This window comes from Lissotriton helveticus, chromosome 2_1 (assembly GCF_964261635.1).
Source record: "Lissotriton helveticus chromosome 2_1, aLisHel1.1, whole genome shotgun sequence".
Taxonomy (NCBI): Eukaryota; Metazoa; Chordata; class Amphibia; order Caudata; family Salamandridae; genus Lissotriton; species Lissotriton helveticus.
Window position 1 is genome coordinate 1181919075 of NC_136059.1, and position 18806 is coordinate 1181937880.

The 18806-nt window shown below is 41.3% G+C and overlaps 1 protein-coding gene across 1 annotated transcript in view; it reads right to left on the bottom strand.

The window, feature by feature from the left end:
* Positions 1 to 2588: 2588 nt before the first annotated feature.
* The window catches only part of LOC144819658 (uncharacterized), a 143408-nt gene continuing 127190 nt past the window's right edge, over positions 2589 to 18806 (bottom strand). The window contains exon 5 of the mRNA XM_078677466.1: positions 2589 to 3681. Coding sequence (XP_078533592.1) covers positions 3310 to 3681 — 372 coding nt within the window. The 3' untranslated portion in view covers positions 2589 to 3309. The remainder of the gene's footprint in view (positions 3682 to 18806) is intronic.

Consider the following 18806-nt stretch of genomic DNA (forward strand, 5'->3'; position numbering starts at 1 on the left):
CTGGAAGCCGTGGACCACCAAGCAATTTGTATGATTTAAATTTAAAATATTAAAACAGTAATACATTTTTAAAAAACACACGTGTGCACACAAAACAAATACTCAAATTACTAACGATTTTGGGGCCAGATGTATGACCATTTTATTTAGTGCCTCTCAATTGGCGGCACATTGCGAGTATAAAATTGCAAGTCACTAAATGAAATGTACAACAGTGTGTTTAACACGGTTTGCGATTCCCAATGGGGTCGCAAATTACGAGGCTCAATATTATTAATGACCCTCTAGCAATTTGCGAGCCCATTGGAAATGCCAGCCCTCCCAGCAGATCACCATGTCTGGGACTGCTTTTAAATAAAGCAGTTTTTTTTAACAAAATGTAGCCTGTTTTCCATGCATTTAAAAAAAAAAAAAAAAGAATATGAAACGTTTTCATTTCATTTTTTAAGGCCAGGCAGTGGTCCCTGGGAACACTGCTTGCCCTTAAAAAATAATTTTTTATTCATTTGCAAAGGGGAAGGCGCCCCTTGGGATCCCTTCCCATTTGGGAATACATTACCATCTACTTGAAGTAGGTGGTAATTGCAAGTGTTTTGCGACCACAATTGCGGTCGCAAAACATTTCTACATGGTTTTGAGACTCGCTATTTGGAAGGGAATGCCCCTTCCAAATAGCGAGTTGCAAAACCTATTTAGCGAGTCTCAAAGAAATTGCGTCTCGCGAAACAGACTATGTACATGGCCCAATAGGTGATTAGCATGCGCAAATGGGTTTGCTAACCCACTTGCTCATATAAAAACGGGTCGTACATCTGGCCCTCTGTATTTTATATTGAAGGAATTTGCAAAAAAGGAAAAAAATGAATGGAAAGGTTGGTGCTGCATCTCCGTGACTAACTTTTAAATTGTTGGTTTTAATTCACAGTACGAGGCTCCTGCCAGGGCCAAACTGGAAACCCAAAGCAGCCCTGGCAAATGTTTTCAGACCAGTCCCCACATGGTGCACCCAAGTGCAGGGAGTGAGCCTGACCACTACAAATGGGGCTTTGGGAGGCTCTCCCCCTCAAAATATTTAGGAAACAATGGTGCATTCTACAACACATTTTTTATTATATATTGATGTGTATTAGCTTTTAAAGAATAGTAAATGAAAACCTTACTATGCACCAGGATGCGACAATCTTTGAAGGGGTTCTTCAATGATTCCCTTATTTTCACCCTCCAACAGTGCGTCTCATCGCTCCATAGCCCCTCAGTCACATGTATTTCATTTGTTTTATAGCATCTCTCATACCAGTGTAGGGTGTCAGAGCACTTTACATCACACACATATAGAGACAATAAATCATACATGTAAATCAGTGTATAGAAAATGTTACATAAGGTAAAGGGGACTACAAGGTGTAGTATTCACATGTCATTTATACTGGTAGGCATTTTTTAAAAGTGCTTGGTCTGGAAAAGCACAAACTCAGGATTCAGAACATAACACAGTGGCTAGGACTGACTTCAACATTAAAAATTTATTTCCACCCAAATAAACCTTTTTAGCAGCATCAGGATAATGAATGACTGTGAAAAAATTTAAGTTACTAACTGGTACCATGCAGTTTTTAAGCAGCTCTTTGATGACAGTTTGTAGGTCCCTCAGCTAGATTACGATTGTCACGTATGTAGTTCACAGTAACAAAAGAATCTCTGTTACAAAAGCAGTAACCCACGGACCTATGCACATAAAATACTGCTTTTTAAAATACATGTTACTTGTTCTTTGCAGTAGGCACATTAACCCTCTGTGCTACATTAGTTAAATCAAAGCTGCCACTGGACAAAACTCTCATCTCTCTCCAGCAGGTACATTAATCACTGGCATTATCTTGACACTTTTATTGTTGCCCTAAAGCTGCTAATTGTACAAGGACCTTTGCTGTGCTTTCAAAACTGCTGCTTACGGACCCCCTGGGAATGTGTCACGGACTCCTGGGGGTCAGCGGACCCCAGTTTGGGGAACACTGCCATAGAGTCTCACTTTTTTGGGGGGTACACGGAAACTCTGGATGGAAGAGTCACTGCCACCCCATTGGCCGACACCTGCTGCTCTCAACTGGGATCCCAGCCACGGTTCTGGAACTCTTTCTTTGTTTACTAGTCACACTGCAGCATTTGTTCCTCTGCGACTGCTGGCTCTTCTGCTCCAGGGCTGGCAGGAGCTGGGAAAGTTTGCTCGGTTGTTGTTGTAGCTATGACTTGGGACCAATAGTGGCTCTAGAGGCAGCAGTGTAAATGGGAAGGCTGCTGCTGTGATTCACATACAGCTGAATTAATTCCCGCATATCCATTTTCCACCCACCAGTGAGGTTGACCACCACCTTGGTCAGTGCTGGGACCTTGTTGGGATACACTGCCTGCTTTGCTCTCCAGGATACGATGTCACCTTTCTGTGAAGGAATGACTATCCCTGGCAGATTGCCTGCAAATCTGTTTTATTTGTTGTGGTTGAACAGTTCTAAAAACAAGGAATATAATGGCTCATTATTTGACATATGCCCTTCTGATTGGCAAGACTGTTGCAGGTAAGGGCCAACCCATTCACTTTAAAAATTTTGTTCCAGTGTTTTCTTATTTGTGATCTTTATTAGTCGCATTTCAGGCCCATTCTACAAATATGTTATTTTTGTAATGGTGTGTAAGCTCTCCCTGTAAACTCTGCTTTATGCTGTAAGTTTGTGAGCTTGTAAGTGCTGTTTTTGCCATGACATTTTCATATAAAATTTAGCATTTTTAATTAGTCATAATTGGAAGGTTGCCTACCAGACCATTAATCAAGTTCTACTTAACGTAGAAGAAACCAAAACATTGTTCCTTCTGCTGTCAAAGATTTGACCTACTATTATTTCAGTCTTTCATCCAACTCCTATAAATCATGCCTGTATGTGTACATTTTACATCATTATTCTAAAATGAATCATTGAATTTTTTCATGATTTAGTCAATTTGTTCTTTATGCTTTTTTTTTTTTTAAAGAAAACATACTATACATTTGTGAACATCATGATAAGGGACAACACTCTTTGTGTAGTGAAAAACACTACTACTAGGCCCTATAATGGTTGGGATCAGAGCACAAGTCTATACTGGGATAGGATCCCAGATTCCATCTGTGGGAGTGCACTACTATTGTGCACACAATGCGTCAATTTATGGTCGCTTTTGGCCCTATTCGTGTTTGCGCCGACGCGTGGTGACCTTTGAGGATGGGCCTGTGTGTAATTCCGGGGAAGGTCTTCTTCAGCGCAGGCCGGGTGTAGGTTACACATCACCTCGCAGTTCTTTTGTTGCGCTGATGGTGGGAGAAGTGTTTGGTAACGTGAACACTGCTTGAGCAGGTGCAGGTGTTGTGGGAGCCATTGGGATGGCCACAGATGTGGTAAGCACTGCCATGGGACCATCAATATTCCTCCAAGGGGCCACTGGCAGGCGAGGCATTGTTGGCAGTAGCACAGGAACTCTCACTACTGTTGGTGTGGCCATTGCGGGTACCGACATCAGGGTAGGGCCTCTGAAGATGGTCGCTGGGTTTGGAGGGCTTGGGAACCCAATGATGTTTGGAGAGTTCATAGCTAGTATTTCAGGAAATTTGTTGTTGGGAATAACTGGATTCCTATTTGTTCCTTGGTTCGACTATTGGTGAAAACAAATGAACATGAAACAATTAGTCTCTCAAAATGTACTTTAAAATTTGTCTGTCTAACATTACGCACTTAAACTTTAAAATATTGATGAACAAAGCACCTCAATCAAGCTGAAGTCATTACCAGTGCGCATGCGCGATTCCAATACCTGAATTTACAATATTCAATAATCTCTTTGTTTGTGTCTCACTTTTAAGTCGTTTCCAGTTTTGTCTTTCCATGGTAAGCCATTGGGGACGAGTTCAGTACAATTTAAAGAAAGTCAAAAGTCAACCAATTACATGCTTGTTGGAATGCCATCGCATACTACTAACGTTGAAGGGGTGGGCCAAATGGGCAGAGCTTGTAGGTGATCTGGCATCTTTGCATACTCAGCAGCAATTAAGAGGGAGAACCGTAGACTCTGCCTTCAGACAGGAGATGACAAGAAAGAACTCACTTGTCTTTGACAGTCACTGCCAGGGCCAGACTGGCTACCGGGCGTTTTGGAATGCTGCTGAGCTGGGGGCTGATTTCGTTGATGGGGACCTGTGTGTGCTAAACAAAATTCGTTTTGCCTTGTTTATTTCGAAGCACATGCAGGTCCATCAACGAAATCAGCCCCCACCACAGTGACATCAGCCCCCAGCTCGGCAGCATTCCAAAACGCCCGGTTGTCAGTCCGGCCCTGGTCACTGCAGACGGGATTGCGCTCCAATAAATCAGTGATGTATTCACCTTCAGCATATATTTCAGATTGTTTTTGAATGTACAATTGTAGAGAAAACCCACTGTCTATCAGCCTGGAAAATGGCTTGTAACAGCTCCCCACCCCAAACATATGGTCCAGGGACCCGATCCCCCGGAGTCTACCTTTAAAATAGGTTATTGCCCACCCTGGGCACACACCAAGCACGTATTGGGCCTGTTGGGGAGCCCTGGGGTCACTCGCGACCCCAGCCAGAACCCCACATGTTGCAGGAGTCGGCATTGCTCCCCAGCACAGGGAGCATCTATGTGCTGTTGATCTATTTCTCTGGCCGCATCAGCGCAGACAGGCAAAAAGATCTCAAGTCTGCTCCAAGCCAGCTGAAGTATTTTTGAAGCTCCTGCCTGCTGAGAGCAGACTTTGTGTTTGCACCCGTTTGGCATGACTTTTAAAAATGCTTGCGCCAGGTCGAAGCAAACACAAGTTTCTATGCCTGCTCCAGGGCGGGCAGGGAAACTGCTGTGTCCCGGAGGTAAGCTCCCCGGGAAACAGCAGGCGAGCAGAGCTTGTAAGTGATTAAGCAATAAAGACCCCCCCCTCCCCTGTTCACTTGTGTTTCCTCTCCCCTTCATTATTTATATAAACGAGAGAAAGGAAACAGCACATCCTGTATAATGGACACTTTAAAGTATACATCAATGCCACTATTCCTGGGAGAGGAGGGTTGGAAAGAATGACTGGAGTTCATGAGGGACGATGTGAGCGGATCTGTTGAGCACTGAAAGTTATGACATGGACTGAATGAAAAAAAGCCGAACATGCTGACATTCAAACTTATTGGAATTAACAGTAATTACATTTTGGGTCATCAATTGGAAGTGAAGCTGTAAGTACAGTAATATACTGAAGGATTAGTGGCTTCAAAACATAAGATTACCTTATCAAGGCATCTGATTACATATAAATGATACCCCATAACTATGTCTTTTTTTATTTGACCCCGAAGAAGCAGTCAGTTTACCATGAAATACGTGCTGGATGTGGCTGTTTCTGTTCTTCAAAAACTAATCTTTGGGACTTGAATAAATTTGAAATGTTTTATGCATCAATTCAGTCTTGTAGGATTGAAGATGTTTTTATATATTGGAAAGAATGCTAGAATGTTTAATATGTAGGATTGTGATGCAGAACTAAGACTTAAGAAAACTCAAATTAAAAAATGTTCATGATGTGTGATTAAAACATTGAGATGAAAATAAGTTTTGGTTCCCTACTGCTAATGAATTTGAATGTTGTATCTTAGGTGTCGGAGGACGGTCAGGCGGAGCCCGAATGTGTAGCCTTTACGTTGCTCCTCCCTCCCTCCCTCCAACTCAGCACTCCATGCTATGAGTGGGCTCACAGATGGTGTGCAACAAGCTGGACGGCAGAGACATTGTGAATCACACGTAGGGCTCCCGGTTTTATGGTATTTATTTTTTTGACATTTCCATTTGTATTTATCCATATTAATTTTTTGCTAATTTTATCTGTATTTATCCATATTTATTTTCTGTTTTCTGGAAAAATGAAGATGAAATTAGTATATTACCACATTTATTTTTAACTGGTAAATATGCACTCATTCGTGAATGCCTACCAGATGTCAGTGCTGTAAACACCCACAGAGGATAAAGCAATGCGCTTATAAGAAAATATGAAAAATTCAGTATCAACCTTTTGCAGATCTACTGCTGTTAAAGCCTCTTTCCTAAAATTCCTGTCTTTTTTAGCCCCCTTACCCATCAATCCACACAGCAATTGGCCTGGCAGTCATGGTAGACAGTATTTAGAATTACTCAAAAAGCAATCCAATTTCCGTTTTTATCCGCATTTAAAAATAAATACAGACAAGAAAAATAAATGTTTTCTGTATTCATCTGTAAAAATCAGTAATAACGGAAAATAGGGAACCTTAATCACAAGCCAGATTGCGAGCTCCCTGATTCAGATAAGGCCGCCCCACTGTTTGGCATCGAGGAGACAGCTTTCGGACCGTTGGTTTGTGCCAGCACCATAGTAGGAGCTATCAGCTTCTGACAACATTTCAGGCAGTATGGAGGGCGGCAATTAGTGCTGGAGAATGCATTTCCGTCTCAGCGGGGGACGCAATGCTAGTGAGTACATTGTTTGTTTTTCACCCGATCTCAAATGCTCTGCTGCACTCCTAACCCCCCTCTCACGGCAGGACTGTGGACTGCTCTTATTTTCTTCTCTTTGACCAGCCTCTTGAGATCTATACAGGATAGCCTTTTAAGTGAGAGCAGAGAGGATTTCAATGGGTGGGGGGAGGGATACCGGCCATCTATAAAGTATTCCCGCTTGATTGGTTTGACTGTTGAGCTGACACTAAAGCTGACTGTAGACTGAAAAAAAAGGGTAACCCACACCCCAAGACGAACAATCTTCAATATACTAAGGGCTAAGGAAGCATAATTTTACTTCGAGACGCGATTTACGCAGTCAATTAAGTATAGAGGGCATAGTCCGGGACCCCCTTCATTAAATAGATGGCTATCTGACACTGAGGCTAAGATCTAAGTATTATAAAAAAGGCCACCTCTTCACAGAGAGAGAAAAAATAAATGTGGAATCCAGGGAAATCTGGTACAGGAAAAACTCGAGACATGTCCCCTTGCTAAAGCTGCAAAACATATGATTGCTCTCATTAGAACAGACTTGGGTAAGGAGCAAGACAGCGTGGATAGCCCTGTCAGCACTGAAGTGGATTCCTCTTTGGATGAGTTAGTGGTCCACCCATTCCTACTGAACTGGTCCCTGCATCAAGTGAAGGCCATCTCCAGGAGAGAGTTAGTAATCAGGATATGAGGCCTGCTTTGCTGGAGAAAATACACCAATTCTTCAATTGATCGATTGAATCAGACAACCTTGTCAAGGGGAAATAAAAAAAGTAGGGTATTTTGAAGGAATACCCTCTTTTTCCAAAAGCTGTGACAAGACAGAGGGGTCCTTAGCAGTCGCTGTGAATCTATTTCGGTATCTAATCAGGTTGCGAATGACGGAGTCTCAACTGAAGCTTCTTCGCTTGCATTGGCAGAAGGACTTGCATCCTTGTGTTCTGATCACTATCTGATACAGCAGCTTCCAAAATTGATTACAGATTCTGTTTCTGTAAGATCTGGTAGCTTATGGCCTGATTATGATGGTGACTTTCGTCCGACCGCCATCCTATTGGGAATAGGACCACCTGACTACTGTCAGCGGTCCCGCTATAGGGATTACTATGCGACCACCTTCAAGGCGGTCACAATGTATATGTTTTGAATTGCGGCATGTGCTGCTTGCTGCAAGCACACGCCGCAGTACAAAATATACACATTTTGCATATGCCAGCACTATGTGGCAGGTACAATGCAGTGCTTGACAAATGGTGCAAGAATATGTAGTGGGGGCACAAAACCCAAGGCTGTGAGCAAGGGTGGAGAGGGGGGCCCACTAGGGGCCCCCCAAAGTCCTTTCCGCCTGCCTTTTCATGGCAGGTTAACTACCATGAAATGGCCGGCGGAAAGGGACATTGTATTCCCTACGGCAGTGCCTGAGCTTGAGCCTATTGGGTGCATGGCGGTCAGTCTCTCCACCTGCCAACCATTTGCCCACCATTGTAATGTGGTGGGCGGACCTCCACAGTCTAATGGCGGTGAGACTGCCACCAACGGGCTAATGGTGATGGTCCCACTGCCATCATAATCAGGACCTTGGTGACAGCAATTGTGGCTGAGAAGGGGTCAGGAGGCCCACAGAGGGATAAAATCAAGGTGAAGACTAAATACAGATTAACCCACAGGAACATTCTAAGGAATTAGTGCATCTACTGGAAGTCGTCCTTGAAAACAGTCTTAAAAAGAGGAGACTGCTATGCTTCATTAGCGATTGGCCAAGATAGATCAAAACTTGACACATCTACCTATTAAACTTCAGGAGGCCAAAAAGAGAATTTCAGACTTGGAAGACAGTATGGGCAACCAAAATAAAGAGCTGGCGACGCCCCGAAGGAGATTCAGCTACTATCTAGCAAGATAGAAACCTAGGGAATTATGGCAGACTATATAATGTACGCTTTGTGGGATTGCCAGAAGGTGACGAAAATCTGTCTGGATCTACCAACCCAGCTCATCTATTTGAAAAACGGATTAAAATACACATTGCCTAGGTGCAACAAGGATTTGACGATCTCAAGTGCACATAGAATCCCGGCCCAACGTTTGCCCAAAATGAACTATCCATGTACCGTTCTCATTATTTTTGCCGACTATTGGATCGAGGAACAGATACTGGCTACAGCAATAAAACGCAAGTCATTTAACATATATGATGGGTCGCAATTTTGCATCTATTCTGATATGACGATAACAGAAGCCCGGCAACGAAGAGTTTGTGGGTCTTCCGGGACAGTTTAAGTCCGGTGGTCTACAGGCCTCCCTGATCCAAAGTCAAAACTCTAGGTCTTGTATGAATGCCAGTTTCATATAATCTCTAAACTAGGGGAGGCATGGGATTGTTTGCTGAGGCATATTTGCTGCAGACATGCAGAGGGGCAGTGTTACTCTTAACCCTGTTTTACTATATTTCAGCTATTTAACTGTTTTGTGATATGCTATGGGTGAATAATGGTGTAAACCAGTGAATATTAAAGGTGTGGAGTAGGAGGGATCCTTCTGTAGCTACAGAAGGAAAAGGCAAATACAGGCAGTTACCCTTTTGCTTGGGGTATCAGATGGCACCTTAGGGACTAGCTGGTATACGTTTGGTAGGGGTTTGCATACATCAGAAAAACAAGAGGATTAGAGGAGAATGTTAGGAAGACGTGTCAGAAAAAAAGGCAGAGAATGAATTGGGGGAATGGTGCTGGGTAGAGTGGTGGTGATTACTGTTTTAGTGTGACAAACTTTCCAAATACAGTTTAATGGCTCACAATATAAAGATAATTACATGCAATAATGTTGGCTTGTTAAACAAATTGAAATATAGAGCTATGATGAATTGGCTGTCTTCGTTCAAGCCCAAAGTGATTTTCTTTCAGGAAACGCATCTTAAGACTAATAGCCCTAAGATCACTATCACAGGGAATTTTTTGCAAGCATAACATGCGGTGCAAGGAAAGATGGTGGACTGAAGACGCCACGGAGCAGTAGCTAGTTGGTGGCTCTTCGTTTACCCTACCCGGAGACCGCTGTAATGCTCTCTGCCTCTGCCTCCCTCTCTTCGGCGACCTAGTGAAAACTTTATGGATTGTGCGCTGGACTCTAAACGCTTCTGGGATCTTTTCACATTGCTTCCTACACAACGACGCTTAGAAAAGGCTAGCTTAAGCGCCGTTTTACTCGTGGGGAAAAAAACCTGTAGGAGCCTGCACTAACTCACCTGGCTGCTGCCGCGGCTGTTCCGGTCCTCCCTGCTTCACGCTGTCTGCTATGCGGTGGCGCTTAGCAGAGGCAAAAGCTTAAACGCCGTTTTGCTCGTGGGAAAAAGGGAACTGCGGGAGCCTGTTCTAACGTACGTGATTGTTACCGCGGATGCAGCGGCTGTTCCGGATTTACTTGCCGGCTGTCCGGCGGGCTACTCTGCGGCTGGTTGGTGGCTCGGCACTCTGCTGGTCTGGTCTCTGGTGCCGGGTGGTCTTGCTCGCACCATTGACTGCAAAGGACACAGCAAGGGATACAGTGCAGGAGCTTCGGGGGCTATACGTATCAATGGCTCCTAAAAACGTGCCTAGATCTACTCGTGCAAATAAGAACCCTGTGGTGGATGCAGCGGCACCAACTGTGGCTTTGGCGGTGACGACGATGACTGCTTCCAATTCAATGAGCTCTATAAGTCCAGCATCTGCCGTCTCTTCTCACTCAACGCCTGTAGGAGGGGAGCAGACATCTGCAGGAGGAACTTTAACCCCATCTGGTAAGAAGATGCTCCGACCACCGATGCTTGTTGTATCAGGAACCTCTAATATACTTAAGGGCGAAATTAATAAATCCAAGAAAAAAGAGATGAAGTGCAGATTGCTGACAGAATTAATACAGGGGCAGAGGCTGATGCAGAGGTTGAGGTTGAGGTGGAGGTTGAGGGTAAGGGTGAGGGTGAGGCAGAGACAGAGGCAGAGACAGAAGCCTTGATACTGGTCTCAGGCTTGGTTAACAACATCAACGCCCCACAGTTAACGGAAATTACGGCTCCTTTACCTTGTGCCTCAGAAAAACCTCAAATTCCCGTAGTCTCTGAGACAGCTGAGGAACCTGGGGTAATTGACCTAACGGATACACCTACTGACATACTTGCTGATATGCCGGATACACTCGCAGATTCTTCTGACTGTCCATTGACTATAGGAGAAGATACCTCCAACGAGGAATATGAGGATTTAGCAGATACTGGCCCTACACCCGATATTGCTAAATATCTGATTGATAGAAGGGATAAAGCCAAACTTAAATCAAAATCCAAGAGTAAAAATGGGAAATCACTCGGCTTAGCAAATGCACCTTCTTTAATTACTGCCCCACTTACAAGGAAATTCCTTCCAGCAGAGAAAAGCCCTCTCAGGAAATGGATACAGGCAAAGGGGTTGGTGAAAAATATGACACTGAGACTTTCTGGCACAAGCTTATCAGATCACGATTCCGCCAGAGATTTTTCTACTTCACCAGACGACACCTCCTCTACTTGCAAAATACCACCTACACTAATCACTAATGTTTTATCTTCAATGGCACCTCCTGACGATGCTATAACTCTTCTGAACACTCCAATGGAGATTATATCTCTAGATCAGGCAACCCTGAATGATACTGATCCCCCCACTAACTCAATTACTTCAACTATACCAGGAGCACAAGCAACTGTCAGCTCTCCTCTTGATACTATCTTGCAGACTTTAATTAATCATCGACAAGAGGCACAAGAACATTTTCTACAACTGCGAGATGATAACAATAAGTTACAGAACCCTTTGCAAGAGATTACACATAAAATGGGGGGGATATCACAAGATATAGAGGATCTACAATGTAGGGTGGTTAGCATTGAGGAGGGGACCTCTCGTACTGAGGCTACCGTAGATCAACATGAGGCCCAGATCGTGTCTTTACAATTAAAAATCGAAGATCTGGAAAACCGCCAAAGGCGATCAAACTTACGATTATTTGGTGTTCTGGAGGGGGAAGAGGGATCTGATCCCAGCGCGTTCGTAGTTAACTTGTTCCAGAAAGCATTCCCGGAATTAGCTGATTGGGATTGGGACTCCCAGTTACAGAGAGTCCATAGATTGCCACTTGTTTTACGGAACAAAGAAAGTAAATTTCCTCGCCCTTTTCTTATTTATTTTGGCAATTTTTTGCTGAGACAGACCGTTTCACTAAAAGCAAGGCCCAACTCTCCTGTTATAATTGAATCGTTATCTTTTTTTGTACGGTCTGATCTTAGCAAAGCCACCATGGATAGGCGCTGGAAGTTGCGCAAACTTATTGATCCGTTTAAGTCCCTTGGCGGGCAAGTGTTCCTGCAAGAACCTGCCTGCCTAAAAGTTATTAAGGGAGGCCGCACCTATTATTTTACCGATGAGAAGAAGGCTGAGAGCGCGCTCTCCACATTTGCCTAAGTCAGAGAGAATGAGAATTTGGCTTTCTTACAAAATGTAATGCTTACTCTCTCTGACTATATATTTCCGGGTGGGGTATCGGGTTGAGCCCCCTGCTGCTCACTAGAGGAGCTGCCCAATCAACTGCAGCAGATCGCTGAGGGGGGTTCCCTCCTGAAGGAGGTGGGAGAGGTAGAGGAGGGGGGTGGGCTCTTCAAGGGCAGTGCGGGTGGGGGGATTTTTGGTTTAAAAAAAGCAACTCGGGCAGGCGTTTTGATGGATGCATCAGGGAGAGGTTTTTTTGTTTTACGCTTGCAGAATGAAACGAGACACTTGAATTTATTTGAATGCTATGATTAAAATGTTTGGCTTGGAACGTTGAAGGTCTTAATAATAAAAATAAAAGACGTCTAATTTGTGAAGAGTTAGTATTGTATGACCCACATTTAGTTTTTCTATCTGAAACTCATATTGCCCACAACGATAGAAAGCTACTAGGACAACTGGGCTACGAAACAATTATTTGTTCTACTCTTAATGCCTCAATTAGGGGGGTGGCTATTCTTAAGGATCGACGCTTTAGATTAGAAATTCATAAAACTGTTTGTGACAAAAGCGGTGGATGGGCAATAGCGCAATTATCAATAGAAAGATGTAAAATTGTATTTTGTGTGGTTTACGGCCCCAATATTGATGATTCAAATATGTTTGATCAACTGAATATTGAACTTTTGGGTTGGGAGGGAGAACTTATTGTTCTGGGTGATTTTAATTGCATTATGAACAATCAATTAGACACTACTAGGCATGGTGCATTTCAACGTATGTGTAGGTCTCGTGCTTCCATATTAGAATTGGGCCGTGTTCATAATATTAAAGTTGTTTGGCGCAGTATATACCCCAATGTGGCCGGCTACACTTATTATTCTGCTCCCCACAAACTTTGTTCTCGTATAGATATGGTTTGGGCATCTGATAATGTATTGAATACTAGCTCTATCGCATTATGCCCCCGAGTCACTTCAGATCATAATCCCATTTTACTTATGTTTAATATTCCACAATTTTACACTAGCCTCAGGATGTTTTCCTTCCCCAGACATTTATTTACAAACACAGAGTTTATCTCCCAATTGAAGGCTCATATTATAGATTTCATCCAAAACAATCTCGACTCCACCTCCTGTATTATTGTATGGGATGCATGTAAAGTTAGCATTCGTGGGTTCACCCAACAATTTCTCTTTAGACAGAACTCCTAGCGCCCTAAAACTAACAAAACTCTAACCGATAATATTCTTTCAGCTGAACTCTTATTAGCCAACGCCCTACGTACCGGCTCTCACAATGTACTGGAAATTGGTCTTAAACTTGGACGGCTAAAAGCAACCTTAAAATCAATACTTTGGGAAAAAAGCAGTGTAAAACTACATAAATCCCATATCGCCCAATATGAAAGTGGAGATAAAGTAGGAAAACTCCTGGCCTATAAAGTAGCTGATGAGAGAGCCAACACTCGGATTAAAAGTTTAAAAGGCCCTAGCAATGTTACACTTGACCAACCCCTACAGATATTAGAACAGTTTGCGGAATTCTATAAGCAACTTTATACACCAGACAATTTTCCTACATTGACTAATATTCAGGCTTATTTGGATCATCATATCCCCGGAAAATTTGACCATTTAGGGCTTGATCTATTATCTGAACCTGTTAGCTTATTAGAGATACGCCAAGCTGTTTTTTCTCTACCATCAGGAAAGGCAGCTGGGGTAGACACCTTACCTTTAGAGGTATATAAGATTTGCATTGATGAGCTAGCACCTCTTCTCCAGCACATTATTAGTTATATTATTGGAATATTGCTAAACTGATCTTTTTTTTGAAAAAGGATAAGCCGGCGAATGAATGTGGGTCATATCGCCCTATTTCACTTATAAATACAGATGCAAAGGTTTTTGCAAAAGTACTGGCCATGCGGCTGGCCCCGCTGATACCTAAGATTGTCAACCCACAGCAACATGGATTTGTAATAGGAAGAGATACTACAGCCCACATTAACATGGCTATTACCGCTTTTGATATAGCAGGAACTAATCCCTCCCCACTCGGTATGATTCTTCTGGATGCAGAGAAAGCTTTCGACCGAGTGGGGTGGGATTATATCTGGCTAGTAATAAAAACTATGGGCTTTAGTGGGCATTTTGTAGCATGGATGCGATCCTTATATGACAATCCTACTGCGAGTATTAGTTATGCAGGTCTGACATCAAATACTTTTTCTATATCTCGGGGCACCCGTCAAGGGTGTCCCTTGTCACCTTTACTTTTTGCCCTCTCGATGGAACCTTTTCTCCAAGCCCTGCAACTACAATCTTGCATAATACCTTTTAGTTTTGGCCCTCACACACTAAAAATTACGGCATATGCCGACGACATTGCCGTTTATTCCACCGACATTGTGAAAGCTATAGACGGAATAATTATGGAAGCTTGCAGATTCGGCGATGTCTCGGGTTACAAACTAAACCTAAATAAAACACAGGTTATCTCTAATTACAAACCAACAACTACAGTATTGGGTATCTGTCATACGGCTACTTATTTAGGAATTAAATTATCAGCTAGAATTAATGAAATTCTTACAATTAATTATGATACTTTAGTTAAATCTACTATTATACAACTAAAAAAATGGCATAAACTTCCACTAAATATTATTGGCCGGATTAATTTAATTAAAATGAAAATACTTCCTAAATTTCTTTATTTATTCCGATCAATCCCTCTTTCTCTTAGTAATTTTTTTTTCAAAAAACTCGATGGAATATTTAGCAGTTTTATTTGGGGATACCGTAAAGCCCGCCGATCCAGGTTATTACTCAAATCTCCCCAAGAGAATGGGAGACTTAACTTCCCGGACTTTAAATTATATTTTTGGTCAGCATTTATTGGTCGTCTACGAAGCTTACTTCATGCTGATAATCAATTCTATTTCCACATTTTTATGTTAAAGTCGGATTCTAGTATGTTTTTATTAAGAGTTAACAACCCCAACTAATTCAAAAGAGTCAAATTTAAGACCGCCAGGGATTCTGTTAAGATATGGTTCAATATACTGACGTTTTGCAAAGCTTCTTTTTTTCACCCCAGATTGGTACTATGGGGCAATCCCGGACTCCCGGGGATATTCAGTGATAACATGACGAATATCTGGCGTACGCATTGTATTAATATACTTTGGGACCTATTTGGCATTCATGGTTTCTTGAGCTTCGAGACACTTCAATTTGTATATAAAATTACAGAAACAATGAGATTTAAATACGTGCAAATTTATCATTTTTTTCTTCGTAAGATGAGAATGCGTGAAATATTTGACAATGGTATTTGGGACTGTTTTTATTCATTAAAGAACAAGCCTTCAATTAGCAAAACTTACAGGTGTCTCATCACGTATAAAATCAACGATTGCTCAAAACTGGCAGAAAAGTGGAGTGGTAAGTTAGGGTTTAATATCACTTCCACCATGATATCCTCTTCGCTCCATAATATCAATCGCTTAGTTCAGTCCTCTAGCCTAAGATTACGACAATTTAAAACTACCTGTATGCTTTATCATACACCTGAGAGGATATCTAAATGGGCTAATAATATATTATTTAGTGACCGAACTAAATGCCCAAAATGTGGCCTTGTAGCCGCTGATTTGGAGCACATGCTGTTTTCCTGTCCTGTTTTATCTGAGTTTTGGTCTGCGCTGGATAAAATCCTGAAATTGAAACTCAGCTCCCCTCCTTCTCTTATAGCCCCTTCTATATTACTTGATATTCATGCAACAGCTGTATCGCAGCAGTCAATAGTCACCATTGTATTATCATGTGCCAAGCTTACGATTGCACTCGCTTGGATCTCTTCTAAACCTCCACATATTATAGAATGGTGGACACTGATTAATGATATATACTCTATGGAAATAGCCCTGGCTAAAATAAGAGGTACTCGCTCCTTAATGAAATGTGAAAAAATCTGGGGTTCATTTATTATGTGAAAAATAAGTGGTATTTATTTCGATGAATTCACTTTCCTGCAATGTTATTTGTTTTTTTTTTTGGCTTTGTAAAATGATTTTACTGTTTCACTCTGCCATGTTGTTATTTTTCTTCCCTGTTTCTCATGTATTATGTACTATCAAATATGTATTTTTTTTGTCTTCTTTTATCTTTTATGTACAGAGTTGCGAATAAAATATAAAAAAAAGAGCATAATTTGCATCTACAGGAGCTGCAATGAGAGGTGTGGCAATTTATCTGGCCAATTCTATTGACTGGAATGTGGGGGATGAAAAAAGGAGATGGATTTCGGTTAAGGTCTCAGTTTGGGATCCTATTTTGAATTTGGTGAACTACGATGGTCCGATTCCCAATGAGACAGCTACGATGAATCAGCTTCACAATATTGCTATGGATACAGAAGATTTTTTTATTTTTGGGGGTACTTAAATTTCATCCAGGAAATTAAACTAGATCTGCCAAATAATGGTAAAAAGCATCTAAAACCCATCTTGGCGTATGGACCAACAAGATCTTCCCGATGCTACATGCTTTTCTCGTCAATTCCGTACTGCTTCTCAGTTAGATATTTTGTTATTATCAAGTGCGATCAAGTTGGCAACAGTCTCTATCTCAGCAAAAACATCTTCTGACCACTCGATAGTCACACTGTAATTTCAAATAGATATCCCGCAACAGAAATACCCAGGTGGTAATTTTATAAATGTTTACTATCAGACCAGGCTTACAGGAAACAATATTTTTTATAAACGAATCCTTTTAAATGAATTGTGGCTTTACATCTGACTTTATAGTATGGGAGGCCTTCAAGGTTGCTATTAGCAGTTGAGCTCGTTACAAGCGACCATGTAGCTCTGCATGATAGGCCTAGTCAGCTTTCTAGAGAGCATAAAAAGGAACAGCTTGCTAAAATGGTTCAGGATCTTAGAGATTTTTTTGGGACTAAATTAGTAATCACAGAGCATTTCAGATGAAAGTGCATGAAGTAAGTCAGCAAACTAGGTTGAAAAAAAAGAAACAGATCAGGGAGACTCAGAACCAGATACCCAAAGATGAACAGTTGAGAATGAGTAAATTGATGTTCTTCTGCATCATTTTGTTGATCTGTACGAGCAAGCTATCTTAGTTCCCACATCCAGGTTTAATAAAATTGTATTTCTCTTTCTCTGCCCCATATGTCAAGGCTACTAAGTGATATGTTGTTAGATAAAATAGAGCTTAATAAAGTAGCAATGTCCCTCAAAAATATGGCTATTGCAAAGGCCTCGGGGAACGATGGCATCCCTATTGAGGTATATAAAATGTTTGCAAAGGAGCTTTGTACATTTGTAACTGAGTTATTTAATCATTTTAGGGAGGGAGTCGATTCATTACTAAATCTTTTAAAGAGTCGATCATAGTTAGCTTCCTCAAAAAGTATGTCACCCACGAATGTGAATTATTGTAGACCAATGAGAATTTTAAACTCACATTATACATTTTTTACAAAAATGCATGCTTTCCGAATGATCCCTACTGCTCAAAGTATGGGGATCAGAATGTCTTTTTGCCAAATAGGTCAATGACTGTGAATACAAATTCATTGATCCTCCACGTCATTGATTATTTATATACTAATCAAGAGAAAACTGCTATACATATGATGGACACTGAAAAGGCTTGTGATTTAGTTAATTTACTAAACTGGGGGGACTAAGGGCCATATGTAGGTAGCTAAATACCGGTCGGTAATGGCCCAAGTTCGTTACATTTCCCGTTACCGACCGGTATTTAGGCAATTGAGATGGAGGAGGCCAAAAATAGGGATTCTGTAATTATGAATCTATAAATACCGATTCATCATTACCGAATTCTAAATTACCGATTCGGTATTTACCGATTCGGTAATATTTATCTATTCGGAAAAACCGATCGGTATTGTGGATTCGGTAAATGTTTACTGATTTTTACCGAATCGGTAATATTTACCAAATTATTACATACATGGCAAATACCAATTTTTTAATACCGATTCTGTAAAATTCGGTAATTAGGAATCAGTATTTCAAACTTACCTACATATGGCCCCAAGTCTTTATTTTGAGTACATTTGGATTTCCTGACCAATTTTTGAAAAATGCTTAAAAACCTTTTCATCACGCTTAAACCTAGAATTATTATGAATTCAAATGATGTAGGCTCAGTTCGAATTAATAGAGGCACCTGTCTGAGATGCCTAATCTCCCCAATTTGCTTTACACTTTTTATTGAGCCATTGGCAGTAAAAATATGCAACCAAGATGCCATTTTTCCACAATTGGAAGGGATGTAAAAAATGTAACTTTTTGCTGATTATATTATTTTGTATCTAAAAGATGATAGGAGTAATACCCAAAAGGTGATGAATGAAATTCTAGAGAGCTAGATTCAAAGATAATGAAATTCATCTGGAATAATTAACACTCCTGTGTAAAACTTTCAGTTTTGTAGTTGGATACGGTTGCGGGAGGATTGGTGCTTTCTCATTTTCAGACGGGTTATCAAGTTGCGCTATTGGATAATGTGATTGGACTTTTTTGGGACACCAGAGTTTTTAATAATTTTTTATTAGCACATTTAGCGGAAGAGCCTACAATTGATTTACCAGCTTTTTTAAAAAAACAGCACAGCTTCAGAAAAATACCAGGTATAAAGTGCTCCATGCATTTGAAAGTCATATTGAGGCTTTTTTTCTATTCAGGGCA